This window comes from Clupea harengus, chromosome 22 (genome assembly GCF_900700415.2).
Source record: "Clupea harengus chromosome 22, Ch_v2.0.2, whole genome shotgun sequence".
NCBI lineage: Eukaryota > Metazoa > Chordata > Actinopteri > Clupeiformes > Clupeidae > Clupea > Clupea harengus.
In genome coordinates this window covers 16,378,445-16,400,315 of record NC_045173.1, presented here as the reverse complement: position 1 = coordinate 16,400,315, position 21,871 = coordinate 16,378,445, and the positions used below count along the sequence as shown (strand labels likewise).

Sequence of the window (21,871 nt, the reverse complement as noted above, 5' to 3'; positions counted from 1 at the left end):
TCCTGCTGTATCTATCCCCTCTTGGCTTCTCCCTTGCTGGCCGGGGCACACGGAAATAGGCCTGCGGAGCCGAGCAGAAAGCCCAGCTCCCTCGGGACTGACTGCACGATCAATGGCTCTAATGGCTCCAGCCGGAGAGAAGCATGCATCGGTCTCTGCCTGGTGACCTTGTGCTGATGACTCCATACACTGCAGCAGCTCTTCACCTAAACTGGCTAATTTTCTGAAAAGGAAAGAAAAGAACCACAGTGTGTCTTTATTTTTATGTTCTGAAGAATCAGTTAAATCAGTATGCACATGCCCCTAATGGGCTCTGCACATGAAACTTTGTAAGTCATCAAATGATGATGTTAGTAAATTATGTTAGTCATTAAGTGATGACAGTTAATAGTCTGGCTGTCAAGAAGATCAAGTTATAATGTTTTCAAATGCTTTGCACTGCTTCATAACTCCTGTGAACCCTCCTGGCTTTGTGACACACAGCGTCTGGGTAAAGACACCATGTAGGGAGGAAAACTGGGTGGGCATACCACAATTTCAAAAATGAAAAAAAGTTAAATCATTCCATATCATATTTTTAAACTGAAATTGATCCCAAGGATGGCAAGAATATATGTTGATGAAAAACAAATGTTTTTTTTATTATTTGTGTTGAAAAATCACTAAGAATAATTTGTAGTTCACACAAAAGGCGAGGAATATAGGTCCACATCAATGCCGAACTCACATGGACAAAATCGACCTCGTGTAGCAGGGGATAGTAAGGAAATATAGTAATTAGTGCCACCTAGTGGGCAAAATCTTATGGTTGCAAAATCGAATCATTGCCTTCTGTGGTGTCACAGGTTTAAAATGTACCTAGGGACATTCTAATTTCAAAAGAAGGATAAATGATGAGATAGACAGGTGCTACATTTTTGATTTGAAACTTTATGAATAGATTGTCAGAAATAGGCTATTGCAACGAATGTATTTAGACAGTCTACTACACCATTTTAATGCTGTTGGCTTTAGTGTCATCTAATCATCTGTAAAACAGAGGCTGTTATGTTTAAATCACTCCATCTTCACATTTTCTGTCATAAAATATCATGAATAGCTCAAATTCTGATACAACACTGCTTGGACAGCAGGGAGCGCAAAAGTTGTATGACGTACATTGCATGCGACCTAATACGTCATTTCTACGCGAGCACGAAAACATGTGAGTGGTGTTGTACATTTCTTTAAAACATTGAGACGTAAACTAACTCGTTTCTGTGTTAATGATAATTATTAGATCAAAGATCTGTGATTATGTGTTATTGTAGCTGTTTGCTGTTGCAATAGTAAAATATGTGGTCTTTAATAGCGTTTCGTAGACTTGATAACACTTGTAGGCAAAGCAGTTATCGTAGCATTAAATCAAGATTAATCATAATTATTGTCGTCCACATTATACCGTTGTTCAGGTGTTAACCCTACATTTCACGATAGTCGTACGAGTTAATTTTGAAGGGTCTTTATCACATTTGATCATTTACTTCACTGTCATAGTCTGCGGACCTGACCAACTCCTGAATTCGCAGATTCGACACTTTTGTATGCCGCATATCCAGGAAGGAAATGATTGTAGACATCGCAAGGAACCTTTGACCAACTGGGTATTCATGTGCTGTTTCTGTTCATTGTCGCCCGGTGTGAATATACAAAGAAAAATCAGTTAGACATGGTGGAGAAGATGGAAGTAAGTTCAAAGAAGCAACCGAAAGATGGCAGCAAAAAGAAGTGGTCTGGAAATGGAGAGAAGCGAAAAGGCGAGAGTAGCCCAGCGGGAGGTGAGAGGAAACACCTGGATGCCCAAACTGTGGGCTACTTTCGGAGAGTTAGCGACATGCTCAGTGAGGGTTTCAATGAGGATGAGGAGAAAGGTAAGTCAGTTGAGGGGAGGGTGTCTGTGGCAACGTAGCCTTTTTTTTTTTTTAAATAACACCTAATAAATGCAAAACTGGTTTATAATAGTCATTTTTTCCGTTATTGTGCTTTAGTTCTATTTGTTGACAATGTGCTGAGAGAGATGGAGGGACAGGCCATCATGGTTGCCATGGGCATGACGGGCAGCGTCGCCCTTCAGAAGCTGCTGCCCTTTGCCAATGTTGCTCAGGTTGGGCAAGTCCTGTCAGCACTTGGTGGGGAGGACGGGTCAGGGCTCAGAGCTGTGTCATGTGACCGCTGTGGAGGACACGTAATGGAGAGCGCCCTGAGACAGATGTCCAGATGGACAGGTGAGGCACAGAGGCTTACTGGGTGATGGTAAACAAACCCAATGAAAGTGTCTAAAAGTGTTTTGTGAGCTTGTGTGTAGAGTCTGTTTTCAAACTGTATGTATATCACCTTCTCGCACTAGAAATGTAACACAATATAGTGGTAGGCTTAAGTGATATAACTACATAAATTCATGTGCTGTCATTCTTTTTCTCTTGTGAGTGGATTTGACAGAATTATTATATGCAGCAAGCTCTCTCCATGTCTCCTAGACAACAGTCCCTCTGAGCAAGAGGAGCCTGCTACCACAGATGGCGGTGAGGACAAGGAGGCAGAGGATTGTGGAATACTGGAGGAGCAGGTGCTGTCCATGTGTAACGTGGTCAGAGAGAACATCCTGGAGTTCATCAGAAACACACACGGCTCCCATGTGATGCGCACTCTGGTGCACGTGTTGGCAGGGTGTGTGGCTCCTGCACGTGCTGACTCCCGTCCAGGTAAGTAAAGATATGGTCAACTAGGGGTGGGCGATATGACCAAAATCTTCTATCACGGTATTCGTAATTTTATATCACGGTTTATTATACGTAGGGTGACCAGATTTGGGTTTTTGAAAAAGAGGACACTTCAGCGGTGGCGAAATGTGTCCACAGACATTTATTTATTGACCCTTAAGAACACTAAGGTGCAGAAACAATACTGCCTCAATAGGCTATTGGCCTAAGCAATAGTGGCCAGTATCCATTGAATCTTTAAATAGTAAAATAAATGCAAAGTGTATGTAAAAAAAAAAAGAAAAAGGAAAAATCTTTCTGTGGCATTTAGTCCAGTGCTTATGTTTCAGTGGTTCTAAATGTACTTTCAGAAGATAACTCAAGTGTTAAAACTTTCTTTTCAATGTGTGTCCATATGTTAACGCAATAATGATGAAATATTTTCTTTATATGGCCACATATTAAAATTAAAAAAATTAAGAAGTTGGCCATTACACATAGACATATATACATAGACGCTCCATTGACCGCCTCAGCCCGTTGCTGCGACGTGCTAACGTGATGACGAGGTGATGACTGGTCTGTAAACAGACGCAAGTAAATGATGGAGCTGCAGTTTTTCTGGATAAAAAGCACTATAGATAGCGTTTATATTTCTCAACCGATTTCACTGAGTCGTTTTTATATTCAAGGGCTTGTGATCTACGTGGAGTACCAAAAAAAGTTTTGTCTCCATATTACTTAGAATCTCGTTGGTTTGGCCGTAATCGTCGTTGACATACATACATACATGTATATGATAATCGCTGCTAGACGCTCACTGTTCTTGTGCTCTCACAGCTCATTCACTTTGAAATACTGAAAAATAAATGCCTACACTAGACACTTTTCAGTCCATATTTTTCAGTATATTGAATCTTGCCCAACAGTCGAGGATTACTCAACAAGTAGGCATGACAGTCCTTGCAGGTTATGTGCTTAAAAATTGTACTGGGTATCGTATTATACGGCTCTTCAGAATGTTCAAAAAAGTTCCGTTGATTTGAATGGGCCACCCAAACGTTCGCAGGTCTGTAATTTCTTTATTTTCACTGCTGCGAAAATGTAATGACAGCTGACCATCTTTCATATCATTCCGCAAGTAGTCCGGTCATTTAACGTAACGCGAAGTAATGGGTTACTACGCAACACCAGAAACTTTAGAATTCTATTTTATTTCTCAGCAGAAATCACAAAACGGCTACAAAATCGTTAAAGAGGTATTTTTGGAGGAATGTCTATTGTTTTGGCGAGTTACTGTATAATAAGAGGGATGAAGTATAGTTCAGAGGTCATTATCCAAAAATAAATCGATTGGATTTCAAAATAAGAGTATACCGCGGTTGAAACGGTATGGCCAAATCTCTCCCGGTAGACACATTTCTACCGTTGCACGGTATATACCGTCATACCGCCCAGCCCTATGGTCAACTATGGTCAACACATGATAGTCCATGGCCAAAGAAGCAGCTCATACAGGAAACCAATATGGATATCAGTGGTTTGTTAGTGTATAGTAAGAAACAGTGAGAAATATTTACATGTTTATTTTTCTTCAATTATGATGGATATGTTTTAGGGAGAAAGGATAAGAATGCTGCACCCCCACTGACAGACTTTGAAGCGCCAGTCTCTTTCTGGATGGAGCTGAAGAACCTTTCAGCTTGTTTAATGGAGAACATCAATGGTATGTCCATCCAAAACCGATACCTATGGAGAGTAATAATGGCAAGGATAGCACTGCCAGGTGCCTTTGTAATCTCCAGCTTTGACATGAAACCATAATGTTTGAATTACAGGACTCTGCATATGCCTAAGGTGTTTGTGTCTCATTCCCAGTGTGTGTAACTGACTCCAATGCCTGCCCAGTCCTCCAGACAATGCTGGTAGTTTGTCACAGAAAGAGACCAAAGCTTCTAAAGCAGATGACCAAAGGCATCATGGGATATCTGAGTGGTATCAGCTCTGCTCCCGGAGTCAGGTTAGATCAAATGTGGAGTGCACATATTTTAATTTCTTGTAAAAAATGCACAGTCAAAATCTAACCACTACCATTTCTCTCTTGTCTTTTTTTAGTCCACTTTTGGTGTTTTTTAAAGACCCGACCTCAAGTCGTCTGCTTGAAACAGTAATAGAGTTGTCCCACAAGGCCTTGCTCCGTGATCTGTACAAAAGCCACCTGCAAACGAAGCTTGTGGACCTTGCCCTCCATCCCATTGCAAATTTCCCCATACAAAGACTAATAGCAGCCTCTGCTAACCTAAAAGTGGTATAGTATGAACTTCATTCTATGTCAACAATATGACTTAAGTCCCTCATACATTGATATCGGTAGTCATGTAAAACACCATTCATGAAATTATTATTAATATGATATAATAATTTTTTTCTTCTTCTTTAGTTCCCTAAACTGTTTAATGAGATGGTGGAGGGTCTGGAGGCCATCATGGCTGCAGGTCACATGGGTGTGGTGGTCCAATTGGCAAAGAGCTGTGCGGAGCGAGAGGAGACGCAGGGACCCATGTTACAGCACCTCCTACAGGTGAGACATATCACTATAACAGTGACCCAAAGTAGGTTCTGTAAGGGCGCTTATATGGTACTCCGTACTACACGTTTACGGACACATGGGAAGGGCCTACACATAGATGGAACGCCCTGGAACGCCCTCTCCGTCATCTCCGGGGCCCTCGGAGAGCTCTCCCGTGCACCGTTGAAATTCCTGTCGATCCGTCATGACGTGCTGTACAGCGACGGATACCCCTTGGCCGTGATTGGTCCGCTACGACATCATTTCCAAACGACATCATTTCCGGAATCTCACATTTCTGGACCTCGCGTTTCCTGTTTCATTCCCTATCACAATACCGCCATATTTAAAACCCACATGAGCGCCAGCATCTGACAGAGTAGTGCCAGAGCCCGGCAGGAGCAGACAGCAATTAAAATATTTTGTCCAAACAACCTTTGGACATATTCATTCATATCATATCATGGGACATATCCAACAGCCTCATTAGAATCTGCTTCGACTATGATGCCATCTGACAGAAATATCTCCATACAGTTCATTTCTTTTAAACTTGCTTTATGATGCATTTGCTGCCTGTAATCGCGTTGTCACGGCTAGGACACAAACAAATTCCCGCAACAGGAAGAAGGCTGTTATCCTAAATGTGAAGTTATTTTATTCTTAAAAACGCCCGACAGCAAGTAAAATATTTAGTCGCTCACACAAACAAGCCCCGTTAAACGCACAAGAGGGAGATAAGCATATTGAAATTAAATTATTCACATTGCAAGAACGGAATGAAATGGCCTACACATTACACACGCTAGGCATCTGTATATGCCTAAATAAAACTCACGTTATATGCTACACCAGAAGAGGCACGAATAAAACAAGTCTTACCATTGAAGATCATTTTTTTTTTCACACAAAAATGTAAGTACACGGCCACGTTCGTTATAAAACTATCTACATAGTCCAACCATCGAGGTTTAATCCATGTTGTTGTGGAAAAAGAGGATGGCATCGAACATATTTCATTAAAGCTTCTTACATTGGACATATCAAACAGCCTCATTAGAATCCGCATTGACTATGATGCCATCCGACAGGAATATCCCCATACAGTACATTTCCCCTCATTAAGTGTCGTTTTAAACTCTCCAGATGACAGTTTCTTTTAAAAAAAAAAACGTTAAGTGCACAAAGTGATTTAATTTACTCTCAAAAACAAACTTCTGCATTATATGAAGCAAACATGTTCCAGTGTTGGGAAAGTTCACTTTCTACATGAACTAGTTCAGTTCATAGTTCACACATTTTAAAATGAACTAGTTCAGTTCATAGTTTATAATTCAACATTTTGAACTAAGTTTACAGCTCCAAAAAATGGAGTTATTTTTTTTCAATATGTTGCAGCTATAATTTTTCTGCAATACCGCTCTCGGCCTCTACGCAAGTCGGCGCACACACATTGTATTTGCTTAAAACACACAGAAAACACAGCTGTCACTCGGCTATTACCGGACCAATACTTTTCAAACTCGGTGATAATATTCACAACTCATTTGTCCTTCATTCTATCAAATATGATTAAAAGGCATATGGTATTGCACCCGTGAGGCAAGCGAGTAGAGTTTTGTTCAGTTATCTCTCTAGGCTGATTACTGACCAACCTTCCACCTTTGAATAATGTAACTTATAAACACTTCGTTTTAAAGCTCTGTGGCCGTCCTTAAAAGATGTGTCAATAAGAACGTATTCATTTCATGGAATCGTTTTTTAATAGTTTCTATAGTGTATATTTGATATATAAGGATATCATTTTGTTATAGAGTGCTACTATTTTCCCCACAAATAATACCTACCATGATAAAGATAAGTTTGCCCTTTCAGGTGGTTATATAGCATTAGACACACTCTGAAGTTTAATATCATGTGACTACACCTGCTGCACTTATCGTCTGACTAGTGACAGCTGGTAGGAGGGTCACACGTGAGAGGAGGGTGATAAACAATGACGATTTCTAACTTACAAAGACGCTACAAAGTAACGTGTCTTCAACAAAAAAACACTTCTCCACCTACTGTTCTGGCGGTGAATTGTTTTCAGCACCCCCAGCCTTCGGAGAACCATAAAGGCAACAGAAATGCTAATTAGTCCGTCCTATCCGTCCGCCCGCCCATCCGTAACGGAGTCTGAGTACCATACTGGCACCTTAAGGCTACATCTAGATATGTAGAATAGCTTGGACATCTTTACATTCCTTCTTGTTCCCTTAAAATAAATGTCACAGCAGTTATGTGTAGGGTTGTCACACTACCAAACTTCTGGTATTTTGAAAGCATCACCAGTGAACATAACAAATTCATAATGTTGATTCTTTGAATGTAAAGTAGATGACTTCCAGCTATGATTCTTGACACCTTTGTTATTTTGTTATATAGAAGATTTATCATGATTCCAGTGGGCTGTCCCAAGTTCTTTTACTGACAGGCAGTTATCATTAAAACTACATACCCATATTTTTGACATGACTAATTATATGTATCTCTGGGGTTTATCGGTTGCAATAGCCTTATCTTCTCTTTCCACACCTCCCTCCAGGCGTTCCACTGTAATGAGCCTGCATCCCGGCACACCTCCTCTCTCCCTCTCTTTCTGTCCTTATACGCCTATGAGTTGTGCTACCCCACAGAGACAGCAGAGGGCGACCCGCCTCCGCAGGTATTCAAAAACACACATGAATACACAAGACATATAGCTAATGAAAAAGACTGTAATCGCATCTGGTTGATTCTCTGTTCCTGTGGCTCAACTGGTAAAGCAAGGTGCTCACAGCCCCAACATCATGGGTACGATACTGAGGGAACACATATACTGAGTTAAATATATACCTGTATTGAACTGTAAGTCGCTTTGGATAAAAGCATCTAACGTAAATGTATCAAACATATCTCTGTCTGGTTTCCTTTGTAGCGCCCCCTAGAGGCCATATGCTATCATGGCTCCTGTTTGGTGCAGTCCCTGGCAAAATTCAAAGACCGCTCCCTGCTCATGAACAGCCTTCACAGCCTGAGTCCTGCGGAACTCCTCGCCCTTGGCTCCCACCAGCTAGGGAGCCACGCGATGCAGGCTCTGGTGACCACATGTAGTGACAAGGGCAAGGGCAAAATCCTGAGGAAAATTGAGGTAAAAAAGCACTGCATCCAGAATCACCACTCAGTGTCAGATCCAAGATTTGATCAGTAATTCAGGAGGTAATTATAAAGCCGTGTTGAAGAAGTGTACTCACTTTCTGTGGAAAGTTCGAAATTCCAAATGTTTACATAATTTTAATCCAAATTGGGCCCTGAGGATTTTGGCTAATACGAGAACATCAATATCAACAGCTCAAATGGTGTAATTGGTTAAATAAGTCATACATTGTGGGTTCATCAAAGATTCATGTGTGGCGGTAGCTACGTAAGGATATGGGAACAGCCAGGGGAGCAACCTTCCTGCCAGCAACTGAAAAGAATAGACAAACACTCCTCCTTTAGGCCTCTAACTGAGAGAGCTTCCATTTTTGACTCTGATTACTAAAAAGATGACTGAAACTTCAGTGGAACTAGACAGCCATTATTGCGTGTTGTGACGTAACTGAGGCATATATGTTTCTTCCTGCTGAAGTTGATTCCTTCTCTCTGTAGGGAACCTATGTCCAGCTGGCCTGCTCTAGGTACGGGAGCCGCTTTTTGGAGGCCGTGTGGAATAGTGCCACTGTGAGCCAAAGACAGAGCATTGCACAGGAACTTGGTGAGGGGGTTGGAAGTACAGTGCTTTTATACTCTATATTACATACAAATTAGAATATAATTAACCCCTCTTTCCCTCTCTTTCAGTTCCCAGTGAAACACAGCTAAGGTCAGATCAGTTTGGGCGACACATCTGGCCCAAGTTCGGGCTGGCGCACTTTGGCAAGAGAAAGGCTCATTGGATGGAAATTCAAACAGGGGACTCGAAGAAGAGGAAGATGTTTAGTGACCTTCTTGAGTGACATTATTACTTTTTTGTATCCATCTTAAGAAGTTTTTTATCCACAATAAACGCCCCTGTGTCTTATGTTTTACATTAGTGATCATGGTCTTAATGCAGACAGTGGTTATGGGTAAAATCACAGTGTAGTAGTCTCCTTTTTATGTAGGATTTAATGTGATCCTTTACACACCATACATGTATTATTTAAACACCTGATCATGTCCGATAACATTTACTTTGACTGTACTCCTTAGCTCAGTACTGGAACCTACCTAGTATTTATTATGTATGCCTTAATGCTATTATACGTATCATTGTAGTAAATGTTTTAAGTAGTTAAAAAAAAGATAATACAAAATCGAGCCAGCATAAAAGATTTTTGTCTTCCCAGGACAACGAGAGAATTAACCTCAGTGGCTGTAGTGGTGCTATATACAAATAAAGCCAGTGCAGGAATAGTAAAGGTGTAAACTATGTGGAGCACAGGATTGGACAGATTTGCCGTTATTTCGGCGTTTCCGATGCAGTCTGTCATATACGTCCTGGTGCCATGGAGGGACGCTGATGAGTAGACCATGGAGTTCGAATAGTTTCTAAATTCACAAATAAATGTCACGCGATTCACAAATGTATTCGTGATTCGCCAATAAATGTCAAGCGATTCACAAATGTATTTCCTAGACTAATTCACATATAAATCACACGCTAAGATAATCGATATTCAGCTGTATTAGCATATACACTGAGTTGGCAGAAAGTGAGACTTAATTTAACTGAAACTTAACAGACAAAGAATTATGTTTTGATAAATACTTTTGTGAATACATTCTTGAATCGCGTGACATTTATTTGTGGATTTAGAATCTATTCTAACTCCATAGGATGTGGGCGTGTCTTTTCATCTAAAAAGTCAGTGACGAACAAGATTGCTGTTTAATTGGCATACATGTCAGAAAGCCTGCTGTTTCAAATGAGCAGAGGCAGTTCACAAGGTAAGAACACGTGCAACGGATTGATGAACAGATATATGAAACAGATTTATTTTACTAAACGGTCTTTACTTCAAACATGTGTTGTCTTACTTTGCAATGTCACCACAAAGCTGATCTGGGTTGTTGACTTTATCGTGAAGGAGTTGTACAAATAGCCATGGACACGTAGATAAAGTGGCTACACACGTCCCTTGATCTGCCCGGTAATCTCTGAAATAGGTTTGTTTTATGGGATTCCTAGAACTGCCCTAGACTAGTTCTCACCGTCAATATTCAGTCAGGCCTAAACAAAAAAGGTAATGTTTTTTTTATGCAAATATGACAAGTAATCTGGATTGGCTTGATTAAAAACACGGTAATACATGTTTAATCACACACCCTACGTGTTGAGTCCACCTGTACGTGTTTAGGCCACTGTGTGAGCAACTGAATGTGTCAGCTGTTTCTTTATCTCTACTAAACTCACAGGAGAGCACCCTTTAAGACCAACAGAGTGCAGTGAAGCTGATGAATTGAGAATTGACTTTCAACATAGTGTCAAATAGTGTGGCATCAACTGGGAAGAGCCACGTTATTCTGGAAATATAAACATAATGGTTAAGTGTGAAACCAAGAAGTATGAGAGAATTCCATCCCATTACTCAAGTAAACGTGAGCTGCAAACAGACAAAATGGACTGTTTTAAGGTGGGTATCAACCACTTATAAGCTATGTGTTATTTCAAAATGGCATATCTCTGCTTGTGTTTATATTCCTGTGATCTCTCATCTTTTAGACCGAGCCAAGAGCAAATGGGTGAGCAGCATTTTTCTGACTGCACATATTCTGCTCCAGAATACATGCATACATTTATGTAAAATTGAATACTTGCATTATATATATACCAATGCTACAATTATTAATATATTATGCCAATACCACAATTGTTTACCATTTTAAGATAACATTGTGGTGGAAATGTTTTGAGCCTTTCTTGTACATTGCGGTACTTGTTTTTCTTCCTCTATGTTTTGTCCACGTCATTCCTGTTGTATTTTAGCGTAAAGGAAGAGGAACAAGACCGTGAAATCAAAGCAGTCCAGCAGGAGTGTTTCAGAGCTGCCCCAACCGAGATCAAATGTGAGTCTATTGATTATATAGCTTCCCAGGCTGATGGAGACAGTACTCTGCCCAATGAAAGTCTGACCTCATCATCAGAGCTGACATCAGGGGGATTGCGGTCTAACCTTTGCCCAGAGTGTGGGAAGACCTTCAGGAGCGCCGGGGAACTCAAAGCACACGTCCACGTCCACCATCTGTCTAAACCTCACGAGTGCACGGCATGTGGGAAAAGCTATGCCAGCAAGCATGAGCTGACCCTACACCTGCGTCTGCACACTGGAGAGAAGCTGTTCTGCTGCGCCCTCTGCCCAGCCAAGTTCACCAGGCCGAGTGGCCTTGTGTCGCACTCGCGCACCCACACCGGGGACAAGCCTTTCCTATGCAGCCTGTGCGGGGTCGGCTTCGGTCGCAAATCGGCTCTGACTCTCCACAAGAAAAGACATGCCGGTGTGAAAGAGCACCAGTGCGGCGAGTGCGACAAGGCGTTTGTGACGGCGTCCTCGCTCAGGGTTCACAAGCTGTCGCACACGAGCCAGAGGCCCTTCCCATGTCCCCAGTGCAGCAGGAGCTACATCACAAAGCGGGACCTGGAGGTGCACATGGGCAGACACACGGGTGACTTGCAGTTCTACTGCCAGGCCTGCGGGAAGTCCTTCCTGCGAATGTTAGACCTCAAGCAGCACCAGGTCGTCCATGTCAACGAGCGCCCATTCAGGTGCTCCAAGTGTGGCCTTGGTTTCAGGCGCATGGACCACCTGAAGTCGCACCTGAGAATCCACTCCTCCGAGACGCCTCACAAATGCGCAGAGTGCGGCAAATGCTTCAGGCATGCCAACTCGTTCAAACTGCACCAGCGGATTCACACGGGGGAAAAGCCCTACCCCTGCGGTCACTGTGGAAAGGACTTCGTCTCGTCTGGCGACTTGAAAAAGCACGAGCGAATCCACATGGATGTAAGGCCTTACATATGCTCCGTCTGCCAGAAAACCTTTCATCATTCAACTGCTCTGAACAGCCATAAGAAGGTCCATTCTGATGACAAGCCTTACCACTGCACAGAGTGCGGGAAGAGCTTTGCACGACAAGCAGGGTTGAAAAAGCACCAGGAGACCCATGCTGAGAAGAGGTCGCATTGCTGCGTTCATTGTGCAAAGGGGTTTTACACCGTGGAGACGCTAAGGTCGCACTTTCTTACCCACTTCACTGAGGGTCCTTTTGACTGCGGTGACTGCGGGAAGACGTTCACTCGAAGGGACACGTTCAGAAAGCACTGTCAGATCCACTCGGGTGAGAAGGCATACGTTTGCACAGAGTGCGGCAAGAGCTTGAGCTCCAGCTCTAGCCTGGCTGTGCATATGAAGAATCACTTGGGTCCGGTGCGGTACAGCTGCACCGGCTGCCAGAAGACGTTCGGCTCGGCTGCGTACTTGAAAAAACACTCTCAGGCCAAACACGCAAACAGGTTGACCCTCTGCAACAAGGCCAGGCCTGTATCTTCGCTCAAGCAGAGCTGAAATGTTCTAACACATACCCCATTCCATTCCACTTAGAGGAGCGTGGCCTTGCTTGGGTAAAGACTGAGGGGAAGGATTTGTTATGACAAGATTAAGGTAGTATTAGAGAAATCCCAAAGAGGATGTCAATGATAGTTTTGTTTTGATCCAATCTGTGAAATGGCATGCCCCATGACCAACATTCTGGATTTATTCTTCACTGATCTGTTTTTATGCTTAATCTAAATGAAATCTTAAACTATCTTAAACTAAAATCAAGGCCACCGGCACTTGTTTGATGGTGTATGTAGTTTTTTTCCCCCATTAAAATGGTCTGTTGCCTGACCCTTCGTGTCTTTTGTATGCAAACTTTCCCCAGGCCCACTGGCTTGCATGCTTTATCGAGATTGCTTTGGGAGTGAAAACCTCGGAGGTCATTAGCCATTCTGGTTCATGAGGTCACATTAGAGTAACTGTTTGCAGTGGTCCACATTGTAGGTGGGGTGTTTTCATAAAAATGGGTGTAGCACATGGTTTTGAGCATTCAAGCCAATGCGTATTGCAAGGTGTAAATGAATTAAGTCACTAGATGGCAGCAAAGAGCAGATTCGTATAGCTGCAGAAGGTAGGGGGCTGTAGTGACACATACTGCTTCATCTGCCATCATATACATTGACATAAATGAAAAGAAAATTCGTTTTTGTGAGGTGAGTGATATTTACATTTAATATATAGGAACTGTCTGTGAGGTGAGAATAAGAACCATGTCAAATCCTCATGTGTGGAAGAGGAGAAGCAGGAACTCCACAAACAGGCTTGCCGTTAAGATCAAATTTTAAGCAACTGTAGTTTTGCCCAGGCTAAATCTGTTTTAGTTTGCATAGTAGTGTGTACACGTGTGGTTAATTGTTGTCATTTTCAAATGAGCTGCTCGTTATACTGTTGTCTTATTCTCTTCCTCTTTTGCCATCTCTTTTGTATATTCCCTCTTTTGTAACTTCCTTCACAAGACTTCAACTGTAATTCCCCCCTTTTAGTTCTTTTAGTACTTCAGTGCTTGATTGCAACTTAGCTTACCGGCTTCCAGTAAGCCACTCTGGAGAATTGGAGGATTCTGACTGAGTCGAATGGAAAGGTCAGGATTTACAAAAATCATTATTTTGCAGCGCAGTAATCGGTCAGCAGGTCTTTTTTCTAAGGCCACAGAAATCATCATTCTAACAGATTTTCCAGTGGATTTTCACAAGGAGTAGTTCTGTAGTGGGACCCAAAAGAACAGTGGGTGTATGTCCGCTGAATTATGGAATGTTTAAATCCAAATTCGAATTGTCTCTAGGTGATTTACAGTGCCTGAGGCCACATGGTAACAGTGATAAAGAAAGCTCTGTTGACACTATCAGCAGGACCTAGCCCAAAAGGGGTGCCCATCTGCCTGAGTCCCAGCCCAAGAGAGAGGCAGAGGGATGACAAGGGCAGAGTGAGGGAGAGAGAAAGCCATAAAGGAGGAGAATAGGAGGGGACTTACTGTATATTGAGTGCAAATGTATGAATAAAACAGGCGTATAAACACTTTGATTAATAAATCTGTAAAATCTGCAATTGAAAGTAAGAACACCTGATCAGTACTGGTCATCTGAAGTATAACTGTTTGTGTGTGTACTAAATTGTTGTGATCTAGTGGAAGAACAGGGGGGAGGTCGAGTTAAAAGACCATGTTTTTTGGCCATGCATCACAAGCGGAGGTGAAAGGTGTTGCCTAGTAAGACGTATGTGGAGTTGGGGGTCTGGAGGCGTGTAACATAAGTAACGGATAGTGTGGAGTGACTCTTACCATTTAGAGAGTAGGCTGGAGTCGTCTAATACTGGACAGCCCCTTACAGAGAGGCAACAGCATGTACAGTGTTTTCTGTCAGACATTTGTATGCCAAATGTTTCCCATTTACAGGGCTAGGACTGTGTACAAACACTGGAGTTGTTTGGATCGCTGAACACTGAACGGACAGCTAAAGGGCCGTTTCACTGAATTTGACAAAAAGTGTATGGGATTACAATCACAAACTATACCTTTTAAGATGGATCTTTATGTGATATCTCATGCCTGTAAAAATCCACTAGATGGCAGCGTATTGATATGGAGCATGTGCAAATATTTACCTTTTAAATCTGAAAAAATATTTTCACTCAATGTATTTTTCATGAATTATATATCTTAACATATGTTCTTGCCAAGGGTTTTCAAGCGTTAGTCATCCCATTTCGATTGTGTTACTGTACAATTGCAGTCATTAAAGGAAAACCTCATTTTTTTACCTGGGCTCATATTTTCCCATCTTTTTGGGTCAAAAGTATGACCAGGGACAAAACGACCGGAATTGGTCCAGTATTGAGTTAGAACGCTATAACCAGCAACCTCAAAACAGCTGTACAATGTAATGTAGGTACGCCGCTTTTTTAAGCCACTGACAGTCTCATAGTGTAATTATAAGTGTCTGACAACATGGAAAGGATCCCAACAAAGATGGACCTGTGTCTGTTTACGTCTCTTTCTTTACATTTCTAGTTGTAAAGAAAATTTAAGAAATAACTATAGAAAGTCATTTTTTACAGTTATTGAGGTAAATATTGATCGGTATATCTCTGTAGGGACCCTTTCCTTGTGGTCAGACACTTATAATAACATTATTAGTCTATCAGTATCGAAAACAAGCAGTTTACTTTGATGTGAATGCTTGCCCAATGGGATTACATTGTATATCTGTTTTGCAGTCGGTGTACTTACTCAATCCTGGACTGATTTCAATCGTTAATTGTCCTTAGCAAAAGTTTGGACCGTAAAAAGTTCTAAAAATAGGGCCCAGGTTGAAAAATCCCGAAATTTCCCTTTGGTTAAAGACATTTTCTCTTGACCTGGTTTAACAGTGGAAACTATATAACTGCCCTTTTGTCACTCGGTCAACAATTAATCCCTATTAAGAGTATTTGCATGTAGATGTGTCCTGCCTCTTTGCCCGCTAAATGTCCCCGGTTGCCCAAAGCATTAGCAGCACTAGTGGGAATTATGTGTGTTCAGCAGGGATTTTTGCACCGTTTATCTGAGTACCATCAGTGCTGGTTCAGGCGTGGGGCTTAAGCTACTCCTTTTTTTCAGTGTGGAAGCTTTCACATTTGTGTGCGGTGCTAATCTGAGATAAATGGAGGAGAATGGCACAGGCAAAGTGACCTTATGAAGTCTAAAAAGGTATTGCATCATGACTATGAACAGTCCAAGCTCTGACTACCAGTGATGAAAATATTACTCTATACATGACACATTCTCTCTTATTTTTGTAAATATGTTTATTAAAAGATTAAATAAAAGCCATCTTTATGTAAAATACTGTCTGAATTGACTGGAGTCAATATATTTGCCTGTTTATTTGCAATTGACTTGACTGAAAATTCATATTGGTTTAATTTCACATTCATTTTAATGGCAGGCCTGTCACTTTCACGCAAATGGAAGATAAACATACCTTCCATTCCTGCCAGCCACCAGGTCTATTCACTATATAAATGAACTGGTGATGCCAAATAGGTCACTGAAATCAGTTAGCTAACTTGTATTTATGTCTGCACACTGTTGTTGGTGTTTACAAGGCTATTGACTGTTAGCTCATTTAAAGTTTCAATTAACCTACACTTTATTTTGAGCTGGGCATGTACATTTAGGTCTTCTTTTCTGTGTTTTTCTTTCCCCAGTAAGGGCACTATATGCCTCATTTAGCTAGGCCACAGGCTGGCGTCCTATCTCTGTAGTCCCAGTGGCCATGGACATCCAGGTTGATAAATACGGCCTGTCTGTTGTGCTGAACTCTTTCAGACAAGACAATAAATCAATTGCAACCGAATGCTGTGCTTCCTCTCACCCTCTTTTTCTTTGTCTGTGTACTCTCCTTCTCACTTGCAGCTCTAAATGTTAAAACCTGGCAGATGTTCAGAGTTGTTCTCTACCCTCAATTTAACAACTGGTTGATGGCTGTCTTAGATGACACAGCATTGATCTCAAGCATCTATCCAAATACAAAAGGTAGTGAAACAATTCATTCATATTCGTGGCATGGGGCATGGCATGTGTCTTTATCGCCTTGACGACAGTCGCTAAGCAACAATCGCTTGTCATAGTCATCTCGACTCGCTTCCTCTCGCCTGAGAGTTCACTGACCCATCCAGTTGTTGTCTGGCAGCCGATGATGTGAACAAACTTCGTCTGATTGGAATCTTGAGGTTTTTTACAAATTCAAATACATACCAACAAGTTAAAGAGAAATAAAGGGAATGGGTCTCCAAAATAAGGCCCCCATGATTCATGGTTTTTACATGGTTTCAGGGGAAATTAAGTGATTAATGATTAATTCATGGTTATGATTGATTCATGATTATGAGTATAGTTTAATGCATTTCAAGTATTTTGAGTTTCTTAGTGCAGAGAGATATGAATGAGACAAATGAGTCTCCAAAGTATTATGAGCAAAAAACACATTTATTCTATCTCGTCCAAATACAGAGTGATGACGATTCAGCAACAGTGACCAACAAGTGAGCACATGTGAAAACGATGCTGCCATGTTGACATCAGAGGAGCGTTTCCAGAACGTTCCCTCGTTGCATAAGCTTGTGCGGCCAGCCTTCACAGCAATGCTCTATTTTGTGATATGTACAACGTGCTGACAGTTAAAAAAAAAAGAAGAGAGAAATGGAAAAAAAAAAATGGACCAAAGAAATAAAATACATGTTTATTTCTAGGGGGAGTGAACTCATTTGAGTAACTTAGCTAGTAAAGTTAAGTGGCTTGAATGAATTCTCCCGTAAGACTGTGATATGAAGTATGGCAGTGGGAAGTAGTTCTATCCTCTGACCTCTGAGTGTGTCGTTTTTCACCTATTCCTATTTGATCTTTGCTCATCCAGTGTTCCTACTACTACCCACTGTCGCATAGGAACCACAGGCTCTTTCATCAGTTCTAAACGTGGTCATGAAGCCACTGCATGGCTGCACATATTGCTTTATTTATTTATTCTCTCTCTCTCGCTCTCTCTTTTTTCCTCCTCCACTCTTTTTCCTCTTCTCTCCACCTCAGCCGTCTGTTTTCACATTTTCCGCCGTATCTCTGTGGCGGCCAGATTTCACAGGTCATGGGAGCTGCCTGATGCGAAAGCGGAGGTGAGGATTTCAGTGTCCACCACACTCCAGATGGGACCGACTGACTCCAGACAGCAGGGCTCACCGACGCCCTACATAGAGCTAACGCTCCCTACAGGAGATAGGCAGACACCCCATTGCCTCTACTGCTTCATCGTTTGGATCCATAACGAATGACTATTTGGCTAACCTTTTTAAGGCCATTTGGATGATTTCTTGTCATTTGTGCTTCTGATGCCACCGTAATTTTATAAATGCGCCTTATAAATGCATTGCATGTTTGAGATGTCACTATCAAAATAATTCATGCATTATTGAAAGAATAATACCTTTGGAACGGTATTGCCTGAACATGGTATTTTAGATTCTCTAGTTCCTTCCTGTCTAGTCACTTACCGCACAAATTGTCTAAACATTCAGCACTAGTGATATCTATAAAGGGATCCAGTTTTGTACAAAGAGTTCCACTGCAAAGCCAAACTCGATCCTGTTTCATTCCACTGGGAGGGGTGTTGTTCAGTCCTATTACTGTCATCTCTTGGTAAGAGCTCCATTGCTATAGGCCCATGTAGAAAATATAACACTGTGTTACAATCTTGGAGCCTTGGATGGAGGGGAGAAGGGCCATGGGGTAAGGGAAGAGGGGGGGGGGTTCTCATAACCTCAAGCTCTACTCTGTTATACAGCATGCTTCTAAACGGATAATATTATGGCTATACTAAGACCTCTGACAGTTTATATATCAGCTTAATTTCATCCCTGCTATATGTTACTGTGAGTGTGAATTAGTATGTCTGCATGTGTGTTTGTGTGAGACTGTGTGTGTGTGTGTGTGTGTGTGTGTGTTTGTGTGAGATTGTGTGTGTGTGTGTGTGTGTGTGTGTGTGTGTGTTTGTGTGAGACTGGGTGTGTGTTTATTTGGGAAGGGAATTGAACAGCATATATAATTGTTTTCGTTTTATCCCGTTGAGAAATTCCTTGTCTGGTGGTTGCTCCATCCTCCATCACGCTCTCTATTCATCACTTCTCCCTTTCCTTTATTTTTACCTCTGACCTCACCTCTCCCACCACTCGTCTGCTCTGTGTGTGGCATCTGTCTCTCTCGTTCTCTCTCTCTCCCTCCTTCTCTTTCTCTCACTCTTTCCGGTTCTCTTTCTCGCTCTCTCTCTCCCTCCCTCACTCTCTCTCCCTCTCTCTCATCCTCTCTTGCTCTCGCTCTTTCTCCTCCTCCCCCTCTCTCTCTTATCCCCCCCCTCTCCCTCTCCATCTATCTCTTCTTCCCTCCCCCTTCTCTGTCTTTATCTCTCTCTGTGTGCGTGGCACCTCACATTGAGCTCAGGTCATGACAGGAGCGGGACTTCTGCCTCATCATGCGGCTCCCGCGGTGCCTGCTCAGGTCTCTCTCCCGCTCTCTGTCCCGATCTCGCTCGCGGCCACCATGCGCGCGAGGGACCAGACCAGAGAGGAAGCGCTTAGCTCGGCTCGTCAGGCTCTCCCGGCGGCCTCCGGCACCCCCAGACGGACCGTCTGGCCAGTCGGGCCCCAGGCTGTGGCCCCGCGCCAGCCGAACGGCGCCATCTAGCAAGTCGGAGGTCCGGTGGTCCAGCGAGGCGGAGAGCTCCAGGTAGAGAGAGTCCAACATGGCAGCAGTGGTCTGGGCCTCTGAATAGGAAAGAGAGAATGATCAAGATGAAGAACGAGAGAAAGAGGGAAATAGAGAAAAATAGGGAGGAAATAGACAGACAGATAGAGTGAGAGACACAGAGAAACAAAAAGAAAGAATGTGACCGATCAGAGCAAGAGAATATCAAAGGGACACGGTTGATAATTTCACCTCTGAGTCCAGGCTTTAACCATCAGTCTTACACATCAACAAGAACGGACTCTTAAGTGAGAGGTTTCCTTCTGTTTGCACTGACCCCAGCAGGTACCACAGCAGCAGTAACGGATAGAGACAGCATAGCGCTGGGGTGTCAGTGTGCATGAGTGTGTTTTGTGTGTGTGTGTGAGTGAGTGAGTGTGGCTGGCTAAGCTTGGACACAGCTGACTCTCTGACTCAGCAAGACTGTCACACGCGGCACATCGACTGGTGTATGACCGAGCTCGAGAAAGAGGGAAGAGAGAAAGAGAGCAGAGGAGAGGACAGAGGTAGGAGAGTGGAGGAGAGGATGAGTGGGCAGGGTGGGGATTGACATTAATCACAGAGAGTGGAGATATAAAAATGGCAGGTCGTGTTATCATAAAGACGGACAGAGCCTCGTCTCCCCACAAACGCTGGCTATTCATTCTAAGTGCCTCTGTGTGCAGTACTGGCCCTTGATTCAATATCATAAATACACTTTATGGCTCTGAGCCCATCGCAGGACACTATGCACCAAAGACACACAAGTTTAGTGCTGCAACAAACCCTTTCTGTGTGCTTGGTTGTTCCATTCCAAATACACACACACACACACACACACACACACACACAGAGGTTTCAGATATCCACTGTGAGCTTCACTGCCAACAACATACCGACCTTAAACAAGCCAAGTCAATAACTCACTCTCTTCTCAGGTGTAACTGAATGAGCACAACACAACGTCACAAGGAGAGGAAACATAGGCGTGCACCATTTCTCACACTACATGTCTGCATTAGAGGAGACCGCAGAACTGCTGAGGACTGCAGCACTCGGATTACGCACACACACACACACACACACACACACACACACACACCCCATATACCCACACATACACATACACACACACACACACACACCCCATATACCCACACATACACACACCCCATATACCCATACACACACACACACACACACACACACACACACAAATAAACACTCATACACCCCATATACACACAAACATACACAAACCCCACACAAACAAACACACACACATACACCCCAGGGTAGACATGGCATCGTCTTCTCCAAATGGACACACTACCTATTATGGCAGAAATCCAGCAGTACTTTGCTTGTCTTTTTGCAATTGACTTGCTTAAGACACACAGCTGCAACCCACGTAAAACAAGTTGCTGTACATGCCCAAGACTCCCAAACACAAGGACAATTAGTTGGCAGTAAAAGGCTTGTCATAATACCAATTAGTGGCTGATATTTCAGCATCTTGAAGGTGAAGCAAGTGTCCATATGAGAATCGAAAGAGCATCCTTTTTCAATAAGTCACTGTTTTACTATTCTACATTTTTTTTTTATATTTTTGTCAGTGAACCAGCCCATTTGTACAGCACAGGTTGTCCTGCACGTCTTTACACACACACACACTCTCTCTCACGCACAAACACACACTCTCACCCACTCACTCACACACAAAGACACACCCTTCCTCTGTCTCCCCACCTCTCCTCGCCTGCCACGCCGTGAGCCACACCCATGAAAGACCAGACGTGGTACATTGCTAACGCTAACACACACAGACTCAACCTTCATCACCTAGAGCTCTTCTGTCTGTCTGTAAGCAACAAGACAGTTGCAACAGCCTCGTACTATTGTGACCTTCTTTGTGATGAAAATGTGCCAAGCATTTTTTCTTTTCTCTTTCTTTTCTTTCTTCTCATCCCCCTTTTTCTGTTCATCGTCCCCGTTATCGCACCTCCCCACACATATGGCACAGTGTTAGCCTCTCCATACAGAGAGAGAGAGAGGGATGTGTGAAAGGGTGGTGGGGAGAAAGGGAGAGAGGGGGGAGAGAGAGATAGAAAAAGAGAAAGAGAGATTTTTGAGTACCCTGACAATAATGTGCACAAAACACACAGATAGACATACACAC

At 42.7% G+C, this 21,871-nt stretch overlaps 3 protein-coding genes across 7 annotated transcripts in view; 2 read left to right on the top strand and 1 right to left on the bottom strand.

Annotated features, from left to right (window-relative positions):
• Nucleotides 1-1,110: 1,110 nt before the first annotated feature.
• On the top strand, nucleotides 1,111-9,398 carry LOC105907083 (nucleolar protein 9). Its single transcript, XM_031560299.2, has 12 exons — nucleotides 1,111-1,204; nucleotides 1,569-1,910; nucleotides 2,028-2,264; nucleotides 2,517-2,741; nucleotides 4,357-4,464; nucleotides 4,617-4,758; nucleotides 4,854-5,046; nucleotides 5,179-5,319; nucleotides 7,895-8,014; nucleotides 8,267-8,479; nucleotides 8,980-9,085; nucleotides 9,172-9,398. The coding sequence occupies exons 2-12, from the start codon at nucleotides 1,709-1,711 to the stop codon at nucleotides 9,324-9,326; spliced, it is 1,842 nt and encodes a 613-aa protein (XP_031416159.1). The 5' UTR covers nucleotides 1,111-1,204; nucleotides 1,569-1,708; the 3' UTR covers nucleotides 9,327-9,398.
• An 829-nt stretch (nucleotides 9,399-10,227) lies between these two features.
• si:ch211-119o8.6 (uncharacterized protein LOC556659 homolog) lies at nucleotides 10,228-13,130 on the top strand. 3 transcript variants are annotated; one of them, XM_031559967.1, is made up of 4 exons: nucleotides 10,228-10,299; nucleotides 10,768-10,985; nucleotides 11,075-11,094; nucleotides 11,440-13,130. In XM_031559967.1, exons 2-4 carry the CDS (start codon nucleotides 10,918-10,920, stop codon nucleotides 12,912-12,914), a joined length of 1,563 nt encoding a protein of 520 aa, XP_031415827.1. In that variant the 5' UTR covers nucleotides 10,228-10,299; nucleotides 10,768-10,917; the 3' UTR covers nucleotides 12,915-13,130. The 3 variants fall into 3 exon arrangements, with proteins under 3 accessions (XP_031415827.1, XP_031415828.1, XP_031415826.1); XM_031559968.1 differs by lacking the exon at nucleotides 10,228-10,299 and adding an exon at nucleotides 10,487-10,595; XM_031559966.1 differs by lacking the exon at nucleotides 10,228-10,299 and having other exon boundaries at nucleotides 10,917-10,985; nucleotides 11,339-13,130.
• A 6,184-nt stretch (nucleotides 13,131-19,314) lies between these two features.
• The window catches only part of rem2 (RAS (RAD and GEM)-like GTP binding 2), a 13,814-nt gene continuing 11,257 nt past the window's right edge, over nucleotides 19,315-21,871 (bottom strand). For all 3 annotated transcript variants that reach the window (XM_031560373.2, XM_031560372.2, XM_031560374.2), the window contains exon 5: nucleotides 19,315-19,733. In XM_031560373.2, coding sequence (XP_031416233.1) covers nucleotides 19,396-19,733 — 338 coding nt within the window. In that variant the 3' untranslated portion in view covers nucleotides 19,315-19,395. The remainder of the gene's footprint in view (nucleotides 19,734-21,871) is intronic.